The sequence below is a fragment of the Podarcis liolepis genome (assembly GCF_965112155.1).
Source record: "Podarcis liolepis genome assembly, chromosome: 10".
In the NCBI taxonomy this organism is placed as follows: domain Eukaryota; kingdom Metazoa; phylum Chordata; class Lepidosauria; order Squamata; family Lacertidae; genus Podarcis; species Podarcis liolepis.
Window position 1 is genome coordinate 23,263,020 of NC_139562.1, and position 14,144 is coordinate 23,277,163.

Consider the following 14,144-nt stretch of genomic DNA (forward strand, 5'->3'; position numbering starts at 1 on the left):
GGAAACACACTTCTAATGGGGATAAGGAGGCTGGATTTCCGTGAGTCACCATCACCAGCCACCCTCCCCCACCCCATCATCACCACCTCTTGAAAAGGGCAGCGCTCACTATTGTTGACCGAAGGAAACCGGAGAAGGGACTACAGTACAATTGCAAAAGTACAAACTCCTTAGCCATCCGAATTTCCTGTTCGTGCAGCTGCTCTGGGCAGCCTACTAAAGAAAACTGGTGGGTTAGTCCTGGTGAACTGACGAGAAGGCCAAGCCAGCCTTAGCCTAGGGCAGCAATGGGCAACCTGTAGTCGTCCATTTCTTATTGGTCCCCAGTTACCATCAGCCTGGTGAATAGTCAAGGATGATGGAAGCTGTAGTCATAGAATTGTAGAGATGGAAGGGACCATGAGGGTCATGTGAAATGCAGGAATCTTTTGCCCAATGTGGGGTTTGAACCCGTGACCTGAGATTAAAAGTCTCATGCTCTACCCCACTGAGCTACCCAGCTTGACCAATGCAGCGGTAAACTGAAGAGCCACAGGTTTGCTGTCCCTGCCCTATGGCAGACTGTCAGCTGGTAAGGGCAGTGATTTTTGCTGCAGCGAAATGTTTCCTTTGCATAGGAGACCCATGTGTGCAAGCTAGTGAGGTGGGAAGTGTGGCAACTTCAATATGCACCACTAGACTTTGTTGCCGGCTTCTGTCCTATTCAATGTACTCGGCCAGGATTTTGATGAATCTGCAACCATCACTTGAGAACATGCTCACCTTTAATGGGCCTTGCAGCCACTGTGGGACTCCAACTCCCATCAGCCCCAGACATCATGGGATGATGTTGGTCATTGTCAACAGCATGTGAAGGACACCAGGATGGGAAAAGCTACGCCATGTTGTAGGACTTCCATGCATTTGAAATGTTGGGGTTTGGGAGAGATTAAACAAACTTTGTAGCAGGCCTTGGCCTTCACACACACATTTGGTTCCATCCAGCTTTCCCCCCACTTAAAGTCCAATCCTTTGGAAAGAAACCATTGCAACAAAACCTTGCAATGCCAATAAAAAGGGGGGGGAGGGGGGATGTGCTGTCTGGTAGCATTGAGAGTAGCTGCGTCTAAAGTCTTGGGCTGTGTACACATTAGGTAAAAGTAAAGGTAAAGGACCCCTGACAGTTAAGTCCAGTCGCAGACGACTCTGGGGTTGCGGCACTCATCTCGCTTTACTGGCCAAGGGAGCCAGCGTTTGTCCGCAGACAGTTTTTCTGGGTCATGTGGCCAGCATGACTAAGCCGCTTCTGGTGCAACACGACACTGAAACCAGAGCAGCGCACAGAAACGCCGTTTACCTTCCCGCCGGAAACGGTACCTATTTATCTACTTGCACTTTGACGTGCTTTCGAACTGCTAGGTTGGCAGGAGCAGGGACCGAACAACGGGAGCTGAACCCACCGCGGGGATTCAAACCGCCGACCTTCTGATCAGCAAGCCCAGGAGGCTCAGTGGTTTAGACCACAGCACCACCAGTGTCCCTGTGTACACATTACTGGCTTAAAATTCTGCTAGCTTTTTGTTTTGCTCAATTTGGATCAAAACTGCTTTGGGGGGGGGGGTGGAATACACATCAAAACACAGTATTCCATAAGAAACTACAGGGCAGATACAGGACTGCAGCTAAATTTTGCGCCACAAAGTTCAGAGAAGCGTGATTTTCAAAGGACGGCTATGTTTCCATTTTCGTATTGTTCCAGAAAGCATAAAGTTACTAAATCCGAATAAAATGTATCCCCCATCCTTACTATGGATGTGCAAAAGGCCTCTGGTTCAATCCCTGGTATTTCCAGGTAGGGCTGGGGATGTCCATTACCTGAAACCCTGGGAGCTCCTGCCATTCAGTGTAGGCGAACTGAGCTAGATGTCTTGATGGTCTGTTTCAGGATAAGGCAGGTTGCTATGTTCCTGTATCATTCATGAACAATCCAGCATGCAGGGCCTCAGCTCAGATAACAGAAATGGGATATCCCTTTTCACTCTGCCTTTCTACCCCCTTCGTGTGGTATTTCTTCTTTGCAGATTGTGTTCTGGAAGATCTGGGATATCGAGCGAGAACAGAGGGACAACACGGAAGAATGAAGCCCTTTTAGACCTGCTACCTGACCACCCGGTTCGTTGGCTTTCCCAAAGATTTAGGCGGTGGCAGGAGGTCTGGTTAGCTGCCACCTAGTGTAGACAATATTGATTCTGACTCGATATAAAGCAGCTTCCACCGTTCCACATTTATTTAGCAATATTTATATACAGCTTACTAAATAGGTTCACATGAAATGGTATAAAATATGGAAGATGGCAACAAAACCAGACTTGTGAAGGCATAATGAGTGGTATTCAACTATGTAGAGTAGACCCATCGAAACAGATGAACATTACTAATGTAGGTCTATTAAGTTCAATAGGTCTACTTTGAGTAAAACCTAGTTGGGTAACACCCAATAAATACAGGGAGGAATTCAACAAAGCGCTGTGGATAGTCGTTCCATCAGCACAAGCTTTTCAGCTTCACAGACGGAACAATCTGCCCTCTCCCTGCCATGCTTTTTGGGGGGTTCAGCTGATCTCCACCTGATCCAATTTTGAGGGGCCCTGGGGACACACAAGGGGAGGAGAGAAGGGAAAGCCACATGGCACTAGCAGAATTCTTTGCATGGGCTCCCACTAACAGGAATAATAAACTGAATGCCGCCCGTAGATAAAGTCAACAGGCTTTAAAAACAAATGTACATAATAAAATGCAATGGTTGAGTAGGCTTGCTTAAATGAAATTTTTAGCAGACATCGAAAACAGTATAATGAAGGCCCTGTCTAATATTGTTAAGGAGGGAGTTCTAGAAAAACAGGTGCTGCCACACTGAACAGTTCATTTATTGCAAATATGGAACAAATATTATGTGGCACTTTATAAAAGCGCTAATCCCGTATAAAAGAGTTTCCAGAGGGGTGACTGTGATAGACTGTGTCTGCAAAAACAGCAGAATCTTGCAGCACCTTAAGTTGGTTATAAATGTGTTCATCTTTCAGGTGCAATAGGGCTATTGATTTATCTTATTCAAAGAGGGAAGAGAAGAGAGGAAGTATTTGTTTCTGGTCTGCAGCTGGTAAGTCCTCTTTTTTACATCTACATTTAATAGCTTATGATCCAGATCAGACTGTTCCTCATGGTGATGTGTGGGAAAATCTCCAGCTAGTTTAATGTTAAGCTGTGGAACAATTAAGATAATATGCAGGTTCTTACAATGAAGTTATGTTTACATGCTGAAAACACTCAGTCATTCCTGAATCCTGTTTGTGTTCTTCAGTTGCCAGGATAAAGAAATGTGATCTTGTAAGAGGATTACTGGCCATTTGGTAACCTGATCAACTTCAATATCTAAACATGCTTTTGGGGGGTAAAATCTTCATGAGTTGGCAAGAGAGACAGCCACACCTGAGTTGGTTTTGAGCAATTTATTCATTTGTGCTACCAAATCAATGAACAAGCAGTTTTAACTTTCTAATGAAAATACATAGGACATTTCAACAGCTATCTTCCATGGAGAAATAAAAGTTTAACACTAGGATATGAAGCTATATCCACACAGTATTATTCTGTGAGTAGAAAAGTAATGGCTTGTTGCAGCCCTTGGTTTTTGTCAATGGGTTTCAACATGCCACATGATAGTTCATGTGTGTTACCACCAGATGCCATAAATATTATGAAGAGAGGGTTTCAAATGAGATGGGATCCCTGGATCCCTAACTGTACGCTAGTCTGCGGAAGAGCAGGAAATGAAAGATAGGAGTCTGTTAGCTCTCGACCTAGAATTATGTCCCTATTAAACACAGTAATACCTACTTCTGCTTACAGGAGATATGATGTTATGCAGGGTTACATAGCCGGGATTTGAACACCGGAAATGTCAATTTTGGCAAATTACCTAAAAAGGTAAAGGTACAGGTACCCCTGACCGTTAGGTCCAGTGGCGGACGACTCTAGGGTTGTGGCGCTCATCTTGCTCTATAGACCAAGGGAGCCAGCAGACAGCTTCTGAGTCATGTGGCCAGCATGACTAAGCCGCTTATGGCAAGCCAGAGCAGCGCATGGAAACGCCATTTACCTTCCCGTCGGAGCAGTACCTATATATCTACTTGCACTGCGTGCTTCCGAACTGCTAGGTTGGCAGGAGCTTCAGTTTTGCTTTTAGATTTTTACAAAAAAAGCTCAACAACTATGTCCACCCCACCCCCCCCAAAAAAAACTATGGCAAGCCTAGGATACAAGTTCCTCATCCTTGTCTAATGGAAATATAGGAAAGGTTTGATGTGCCTTTAAGAGTTATGCAGAAGGGAGAATATTGGCAGGTTGCTTCTCCCATCATTGCAGCCCAACAGCAGGGAAAGCTGCAACTTCTGAGCTTGTTTCTAGTCTATGCAGTTACTTAGGTTATAGTTGCTTGACTTCTATAGCTAAGCACTAGATATGGATAAAGCCACCTGGTTCTACTCTGGAAAAGATTCTGCAGGCCTAGCCTTTTATGAACTTTCTGACTGATCCATAACCTGCTTGAGATTCTAGATTGGCTGTTTCTTCTGCAGAACTCCCCAAGGCACAGCAGGTTTTGCTGAGCTCTCCAGATGCTTAACAAGCATTGTCGCTATGCTGGGCATGTACAAATGCCTCCTGGACCAGCAAGATGCTCTAACAGCATCACCTATGACACCAGCCAGGCGTCCTCTGTCTGAGCAAGCCTTGGGCAGTAACCTACAATGCCAGAAAAGCATGCACTGGATTGCTCTGTCCTTGCATGACATGACACATTGATGTCACTGCAACACAGGCAGCTTAATCTGCATATATAGTACTCCTGAATCCTGCTGTGCAAGGAAAGGATTTCTGAACTCTCAGTGAAATTGTCCAGTTGCCATTAAATCGTCCAGCAGAAATGCAAATCCGCCAGCCATTTTAATTTGTAGCAGAGTTCCCTAGCATCCCTTGCTAACCAGAAGTGCATGTTATTACTGTACTGGATTTTGGGGAGCCAAAATCTATAGGAGGCATCACACTTTGGTCTTGCAGTTCAACACAAGTCTGCCTCCTGGCTGGGTGTGGCACAGCAGAAAAGCATGTTGCACAGCAAAGTTGGGAAGTATTACATTTGCAGAAACCAAGGTCCTAGTTCTCATTGAGATGGCAAATCTATGTCTGGGCTGTACCACTTCAGAATACAGAAGAGAGCTCAGATGCTTAAATGCTCCTCTATACAACAAATGTGCCCTGCACCTTGAAAACTGGCAGGATGGGCAAGGGCTAGGCTAGAATGCTTTCCCCTGACATTAAGGGCCAAACTACATATTGCATTGGGAGCTGCCTCTTTTGAACCCTCAATGCTTTTATTATTTTGTAAAAGCAACTATGGGGACTCACAGGAGGGGATCCCAATTTGGATCAGACCCCCAGTCATCCAATTGTGATTACTCACAGAAAGAAAAGCTTGCAGGCTGAAACATTTAAGTCCCATGTGGCTAATGGATCCCCAAGGGTGGGTGAGGATCTGTGTCACTGTTGGGGAGGGTCAGTCACTATCCCCCATATGCCCTGACCTTGCAGCTGCTTTTTGGAAAAAGAAAATTTCAACAGGGGCTCCAAACATGAAACTCCATTGCAACATATCCTTGGCCCTTAGTCTTTTATGTCGACCAGTCTTTTTCAACCTGTGGGTCCCCAGATATTGTTGAACTACAACTCCCATCACCCCTAGCTAGCAAGGCCAGAGATCAGGGATGATGGGAGTTGTAGTCCAACAACATCTGAGGACCCACAGGTTGAGAACCACTGATGTAGACGGTCCAGTCCCCCCACGTTTGTATGGAGGAGAATCCAATCGTGTGCGTCTCCATACCTGCAATCTGAAATGGAACATAAACTTGTTTACGACTTTGCTAGGTCCAAATTGCAGATTCCTTTCGCATGGAGCAGAGTAACATTGAACAAAATGAGTGCAGAGGTGAAAGAAACCTTGGGTGATACATCTTTCTTTTTTAAATAAACCACTGACTCACGTGTTTGTTTGTTTTTACAATGGTTTATAGAGGGAAATATTGTGAAGTATTCCTGAAGCTGAACAACTTTCCCTTGTGGCTGGAGGAGGAGGAAGCTAATCTTGAGAGTTAGGAGGAGGAGGAGAAGCAATCTTGAAAGTTTTAGATCTCCATGCTGTAACTGGGCTTCAGTCTTCTGTTCGTTCTATGATGGCTTTAAAGGAGAATGGCACAAATGCATATCCTGCCCCAGAGTAGAATTTGTTCTGGAACTCCACCCTAATGGGAGGGGAAAGAAAGGCATGTCAAATAAACAGGGTTCTGTGTTCAGTGAGTGGTTAGTTTAATCTAACTCAGCAGTTCTCAATTAGCCAAGTAGAAGCCAGTCCTTTGTTTTTCAAAAGCCAAGCCATGGACCCCCCCTACCTACGGCTATGGTAGTTTTTTTTATGTGAATGGTGCCACAGACCCACTGGGTGGGTTACGCAGCCCCCCTGATGTCTGTGGACCACTGGTCAAGTTTATTATTTATATCCTAAGGTAAAGAGACCCCTGACCATTAGGTCCAGTCGTGGCCGACTCTGGGGTTGAGGCGCTCATCTCACTTTATTGGCCGAGGGAGCTGGCGTACAGCCAGCATGACTAAGCCGCTTCTGGGGAACCAGAGCAGCACACGGAAACGCCGTTTACCTTCCCGCCGGAGTGGTACCTATTTATCTACTTGCACTTTGACGTGCTTTCAAACTGCTAGGTGGGCAGGAGCAGGGACTGAGCAACGGGAGCTCACCCCGTGGCCGGGATTCAAACCACCGACATTCTGATCGGCAAGCCCTAGGCTCTGTGGTTTAACCCACAGCGCCACCCGCGTCCCTGTTTCTATCCTACTTTTCTATTAAACAGCAATCAAAGTGGTTTACAAAAGGAAATAGTTAAGCATTTCCCCCCACATTTTTGAAAAGAGAAGCTCAAAACAATGCATCCATTAAAACACTGTCTTTCGCCTTCAAATGAGAACTGAATCAAATTTCTCCCCCCATCCCAGAACAAATGAGCTGTGATCTAAAGGCTAGAAGCCTCTTTGTGATGTAGGTGTGTCTCTCTGGAGATCCGATATAAGGTAGCAGATCTACTCCTTGGTAGCAATGTGTATCACCGATCACCTCCGCCTATGCTCAACTTGTATAATTGTAAATAAACTAAACGTTTCAAGAAACGCCACAACTCTCCCAAGTTCTCTCCTGCAGGAGAGTATCACTGAGCCAACTGGGGATGTGGGGAAACCACAGCGATACATTTGCAAACTACTTCCTTTTGTTATTTCTTTGTCAAGCCTTTTCCTACTCAAATGCACCCAGGCTACCTACCAGTGAAGTCTCAGGGCATGCAGGAAGGCAGAGAGGCCCTCCATGATCAGTAAAATGGCTACAGTCAGAGCAGCAAAGACGGCAAAGAGGACGAAGATTACGATGAGTCCTATCCAGTTGCCACTGGAGTGGAATGAGATGATCAGCACCTGGCCCCAGAGGACCTCTGAGAGCTCTGGAGAAGAAGAGGAGTTTAATAATAATAATAATAATAATAATAATAATAATAATAATAATAATTTATTATTTATACCCCGCCCATCTGGCTGGGTTTCCCCAGCCACTCTGGGCGGCTTCCAAAAGAATATTAAAATACTGTGATACATCAAACATTAAAAGCTTCCCTAAACAGGGCTGCCTTCAGATGTCTTCTAAAAGTCTGGTAGTTGTTGTTCTCTTTGACATCTGGTGGGAGGGCGTTCCACAGGGAGGGCGCCACTACCGAGAAGGCCCTCTGCCTGGTTCCCTGTAACTTGGCTTCTCGCAGTGAGGGAACTGCCAGAAGGCCCTCGGTGCTGGACCTCAGTGTCCGGGTAGAACGATGGAGGTGGAGACGCTCCTTCAGGTATACTGGACCGAGGCCGTTTAGGGCTTTAAAGGTCAAAGTTTGGATTTGATATCTCGCTTTATCACTACCCAAAGGAGTCTCAAAGCGGCGAACATTCTCCTTTCCTTTCCTCCCCCACAACAAACACTCTGTGAGGTGAGTGGGGCTGAGAGACTTCAGAGAAGTGTGACTAGCCCAAGGTCACCCAGCAGTTGCATGTGGAGGAGTGGAGACATGAACCCAGTTCACCAGATTACAAGTCCACCGCTCTTAACCACTACACCACACTGAGGGGGAAGAGATTACAGAGGCAAATGTCACGCAAGAAACAGCCATGAACAGCAAGACAATAAAGACCATTCTGGCAGGAGATCCCCCTAATAAGAGTAAGTCACAGCTCCCCTCTGTTCCCCCCATCCCCATGGAGGCCAGAACCTGTTTTAGCCAGAGGGCCGAATTCCTTTCTGGGCAACCTCCCAAGGGCCACATGCTAGCATGTGGATGGAGCTTCAACCTTTGTAATACAACAATATCTGCCACTTTCTACTTTCTTTGTTGATGAACCAGTGCCGTTATTTTTCCTGTCTAGGGCTCTGTTCTTAAAGAGTGCGCCCAACCAATATTGAACATGATGGCATCACAGCTCTGTAACTGATCAGAACTGGCTTTCCAATGACATCACCAAGAGTGAACAAAGCCAACTCCGAGCGAGGGCACTGCTCCCTGCATCAGTCATTTGGTTGAACCCAGTCAGCTGGACCACTGATCCACCCTCGGACTATGTGGGTGAACCTCCCCTCAATACAAGCACCACCAAATTGCCCCAGAAGGGTGGTGGTGTTTTCTTGGCAATGCCCAAAATGTTGAAAAAACACTCCCCATCTTTAGGCTCACTTTTAGCTTAAATGCGCCTGTGGGTGGTATTCAACTAAGCTTTGCTTAGAGTAGACCTGTTGAAATCAATGAACATGGATAAGTTAGATCCATGCATGTCAATGACTCTATTTTGAGTAAAACTTAGTCGAATGCAGTATGACCTTCCTTGTACATTGTCACTGAGTTCCTAATAATCTGCTGGTGGTTCAAAGAATCTCTGGGAGGGATGAGGAACCTGTGGCCCTCCAGATGTTGTTGGACTGAGTTTCATCAAGGGCTGATGGGAACTGGAGTCCAGCAAGGCTTGGTAGTTACCAGGTTCCCAACACCTACTCTGCAGAGATGCCTAGTATTAGTATTCTCTCATCCCATGCCAAAACAGGTTCAATCCCTGTAAGGGACAACTGCATATTCCTGCACTTCAAGGGGTTGGATTAGATGATCATCAGGCTCCCTTCCAACTCTGCGATTCAGAGACATAAAACACAGTGAGCACCACAAATGAAAAACTCACGTGCATGAGCCAAGCTCAGCGCCCAGAGCCGAAGGTACGAAGCTGTGTTGGAAATGCAACCCAGGCAATATTCGATAGTGTGAATAGCCTGGTGAACAAAGATGTCTCCAAAGTTGAACTGAAAGAGATTTTAAAGGGGGGAAATGACATCTATATTGTGGCCAGGAGCACCCAAAGAACTACATAACCACAGAAGAATCGAAATTGCACAATGTACTATTGAAAGCAATAAGAAAACATTACCAAAGGTTTACAATCTATTATTAGAGTGGGACCTACAAGAAGAAGAAGTTAAAGAGGTGATGGTAAAGTGGGCTCAAGACATCGGCCATACGATATATTTGGAACAGTGGGAAAGGCTCTGGGGTATAGATATTAGGTTCACCGCTTGCTACACCATAAAAGAAAACTTCAAGAAAACGTTTTTCAGGTGGTACCTAACACCATCAAAGCTTGCCAAAATTTATAAAGAGAAGTCTAATTTATGCTGGAAATATGGAAAAATGGAAGGAACATTGTTCCATATGGTGGAGCTGCGAAAAAACCAAGACCTACTGGGGTATGATTCACGAAGAACTTGAAGATCAAAATTTAAAAATTGCAATGATAGTATCGAATCTATAAGATAAGGAAGTAGAGATTTTTTTGGGGGGGGTCAAAGGGTGTGGTGGTGGGAAGATACGGGGGTGGGAAGTATTTACGTGTATGTGTATGTAAATAGTCGCCTTATTTTTGTATGTTTTTGCACCTGTAGGGTGCATTTCTTTTTCTGTATTATTAAAATTTAATAAATTAAAAAATTAAAAAACTACATAACCGGTCCTCCACTAAATATTTTGGATTTGTTTTTCAAACAAAACACCTGCTACCAATACTCCCTTCATTCTTTAATCACACTAATGCTGTTGGCTTTTCATCTACATTTGGATCCAACTGGACACCATGTTGAATTAAGACAGACCCTTTCAAATCTGCAATGGTGTGTGTGTGTGTGTGTGTGTGTGTGTGTGTGTGTGTGTTCTAGAATTCCTGAGCAACGTTGGAGACAAAGCTGCTAGTGTCTGCTTGTATATCTCTAGGTATATAGATGTGTAATACACACACACACACACACACACACACACACACACACACACAGGATAACGGCCCTTTGACAGTGATGCCATATAACCTCTGCAAGCAATTCTTCAAACACTTTGGCTGAAAGTGGCCTACATGCTGTGTGAAGAGGCGCCTCCTTTTGTCTGTCCTGAAGCTCACATTAATCAGCTTCATGAGGCATTGATAAACAAAAAAACAAAACAAAACAAATGCAGTCTCATGTTAGTAACTGTACATCAGTGCATGGTTAGTTTATTAATGTTCATTGGATTGTTTTATTGAATATATGCAAAACAGTAGAATCGGCTTCAGGGGAGGACCCCGGGTTCTAGTGCTATGAGGGAGGGAGAAAAACAAACCCTCTCCCAATTCACTTTCCCCACAGCATACATAATTTCCTGCATCCCTTTCTTCTTAACTAAAAAGCCTCAAAATGCAGAAACCATGTCCCCTCCCCCATAGGGGAGTTTCTCCAGCCCTACCTCTTCCTCATGGTCCTCATGCCCGCCATGGTGACCGCCATCACTGTGGTCTTCTTGGACTGGCTTCTTAGGATAGTCAGACTTAATGATCTCCACCTCAATATCCCCAGTGGGGCTCTCCGACAGCTCAGGTGAAGCCAACTTAAGAGAAGCAAAACAGAGAACGACTTTTGTCAGTGTACGTGGGTCTCCAAAACAAGCAGATCCAGCAAAAGGTAAGATTTTTTTTGCAGAAATAGTTTTTTTTAAATAATAATATTTCATCTAAATCACAGGTTGGTACCCCCATTCAGCCCAAGGCCCCCTAATTCTTGTGGTCAAGCTTCCAGGACCTGCCTGCCAGGGGTGGGCTGGGCAATGGATAATAATATAATAATTTATTATTTATACTTCGCCCATTTGGTTGGGTTTCCCCAGCCACTCTGGGCAGCTCCCAACAGAATATTAAAAACATAATAAAAGATCAAACATTAAAAACTTCCCTAAACTGGGCTGCCTTCAGATGTCTTCTAAAAGTAAGATAGTTGTTTATTTCCTTGACATCTGGTGGGAGGGCGTTTCACAGGGCGGGTGCCTCCACTGAGAAGGCCCTCTGCCTGGTTCCCTGTAACCTCACTTCTCAGTGAGGGAACTGCCAGAAGGCCCTCGGAGCTGGACCTCAGTGTCCGGGCTGAATGATGGGGGTAGAGACGCTCCTTCAAGATGCAATTCTTACCTCAGTGCAGTTGGCTACATTATAGCCCCTTAAAGACAAGAGCTTTCAACACACACACACACACACACACACACACACACACACACACACGGCAGTCAGGCAGAAGCCGTCAAGCTAGGTCTGGAGAAGGTCTGATGGGGAGCTTATCCTGAGGAGAAACCTGAGAGCTGGATAGAGGAACCAGGAGGTTCTCATTTGGCCCCCTGAGTCTGAGGCTCCCCAGTCCTGGTTTAAAGAGACTATGTCCTTTGATTGCATAGTAATCAACCGATTTCTATATACATGCATCAGGCAATCCATTTTTCTGTCGCCTCACTGTCAAAATTTTCACCAGACATCAATTTCACATCTTAACAAGCTACAAAAAGGGTTCTTATTATTGAATAAGGCTTTGGCTGACAAATGGGCTCATTAGTAGTCAGTTGCTATGGGGAAATGTCTAAATGTACTTTAGATGGCGAAACAATGAATTACAGGGCAGTGAAAATAATCTTTGAATGAAATCACCACCCATCTAAGAAATTAATACTGCATATATTGTGGCGGGGTGGGGTGGAGGGGAATCAGGCACTTGTTAGCAAGTCTCTTCCAGTGGTTTAATGTTTGGGTTGCATTATAATAGTTTTCAAATGGACTGAATTCAGAAAGCTGCTTTTTATATGAGCAAGAGCGGACTGCGGCCTAGCAGACAGAAAGTTAGAGAAGCGGACTCAGCCTTTTGTTCAAAAATGAAGTTTATTGCATAGCTATTGGTTAAGCCACCATCTTTCAGCTAAGACCACCTCAATGGATAGCCTATGTATTACTGATGCTACGCTGCTGCATAAACTTGTGAGTTTTAACTCTGCTAATAGGGCTTTCTCCTGCTGAATGGATTGCAAACCCCTGTGCTTTAGAAACAGGCGCCAGCCATTTTTCCTTTGTTGTTAATCCACACAAGCTGGGTGTCTAGAAGATTAGTATAATTGATATATCCTCTTTTCAATTCCAATCAGTCTGGTTGATCACCTATCGCAGATGCTGTAGCAGCAGATTCCCTCCACTGGAAAGGGGTTGGATTAGTTGAATTACAAGGTTTCTTCCAGTACTACAATTCAGTGCTTTCAGAACCTGGTTTTCTAATGACTTGCAAACCATGAAATCTTCAAATCTTTGCCACAAAATCTCCAGCTCATCTCACTCAACCCAAGACTGCCTTTACCTCTAGCCAGGAGGCCAAATGTCTCGAGACCTTTATTCTTACCATACGCTGAGCTCTCTGGTGATTGGCTCGAAGGATGAAAGGTTTAATCAAAAGCATCCAAGGAACAGAAATCAGGGCAAAAATTACCAGGAAGGTTTGTACTTCTTGCTACAAGGAAGGAAGGAAATAAGATAGTTAGATAAGCAATACACACTACCCACCCACACCTGCTTAAAGGAAAATTCGGTGTCAGTTATCTTTTTTCAAAAATGCAGTTCTGCTGTGATATTGGAAAATAACACACTGGCTCACTGAGAGCTCCAATTCTGAGTGGTTTAATACTCAACCCCTCTTGCCAAGGAACTCTGGGAATTGTAGGTCTGGAGGGAAATAGGGGTCTCCTAACACGCTATAGTTCCCAGGATTCTTGGGGTGTGTGAACCATGATTGTTTAAAGTGGTATGATACTGCTTTAAATGTATGGTGCAGATGAGACCCATGTAAGGAAGTTTATTTTACCTTGAGGGAAGGAGCTATGATTTGGCAATACAGTTTTGTTAAAAGAAATGGCCCTATTTGTTCTGAAAAACTCAACTATTCTGGCTGAAGATCAATGAAATTGCTATTTGAGAAACAGAAACATATCCTGGGAAACCACTGAACGTTGAAGCTGCCTTACCAACATGATTAATTAGGACTCTTTGGGGAAATGTTTCGCAACTTTCAAACTGTGCTTTGATTTAAGATGGTTTGCCATGCATGCTGCCTGTATTCTCCTTCCTCAAGAGCGTGCTCATAAATCAAGAGCATTTGCCAACCTGCTACTTGCAAGCTCATGTATGTACTTTTAATTTGTAACCTGGAACTGAGTGATTCTGTGCCATTTACAGGGCACATCAAAGTCTGTCGTGAAACGGGCTGGGTTGTTTTGTTCTCATTTTCATTACTCTGAGATTAAGCTTTCTGAACAAAATGAAGTTTATCTGTTTCACCTGAAGTCTCTGCTTGCCTGCTTTCTCAACATCTCATTTTTATAAGGCAAGAACCCCTTTTCCAGTACTGGCAGATCCATGGCTCTACAGCAGGAAAATATACCGTTTCCAACACACAGAGCTACATTAGGGTGGCCATATTTCAAAAATAAAAACCAGCAGCTTTTCTTTTTCTTCTTTTTACAAAAACCCCCACAATTTTTCAATTGCCTAAGATCCAGGACAAAGCACCACCTTTCAGAAATTCCCCCTGGACATCAATTCTGCCTTTGAAATCTCAGTAATGTCCGGGAAAATCTGGCAGCCCTAAG

General features: G+C 44.5%; 1 protein-coding gene across 3 annotated transcripts in view; it reads right to left on the reverse strand.

Moving 5' to 3' along the window:
* Nucleotides 1-6,083: 6,083 nt before the first annotated feature.
* The window catches only part of ATP6V0A4 (ATPase H+ transporting V0 subunit a4), a 33,610-nt gene continuing 25,549 nt past the window's right edge, over nt 6,084-14,144 (reverse strand). For all 3 annotated transcript variants that reach the window (XM_083461948.1, XM_083461946.1, XM_083461947.1), the window contains 5 exons: nt 12,902-13,009; nt 10,944-11,084; nt 9,361-9,478; nt 7,424-7,598; nt 6,084-6,338 (listed from right to left, as the gene is read on the reverse strand). In XM_083461948.1, the coding sequence (XP_083318074.1) occupies nt 6,248-6,338; nt 7,424-7,598; nt 9,361-9,478; nt 10,944-11,084; nt 12,902-13,009 (633 nt within the window). In that variant the 3' untranslated portion in view covers nt 6,084-6,247. The remainder of the gene's footprint in view (nt 6,339-7,423; nt 7,599-9,360; nt 9,479-10,943; nt 11,085-12,901; nt 13,010-14,144) is intronic.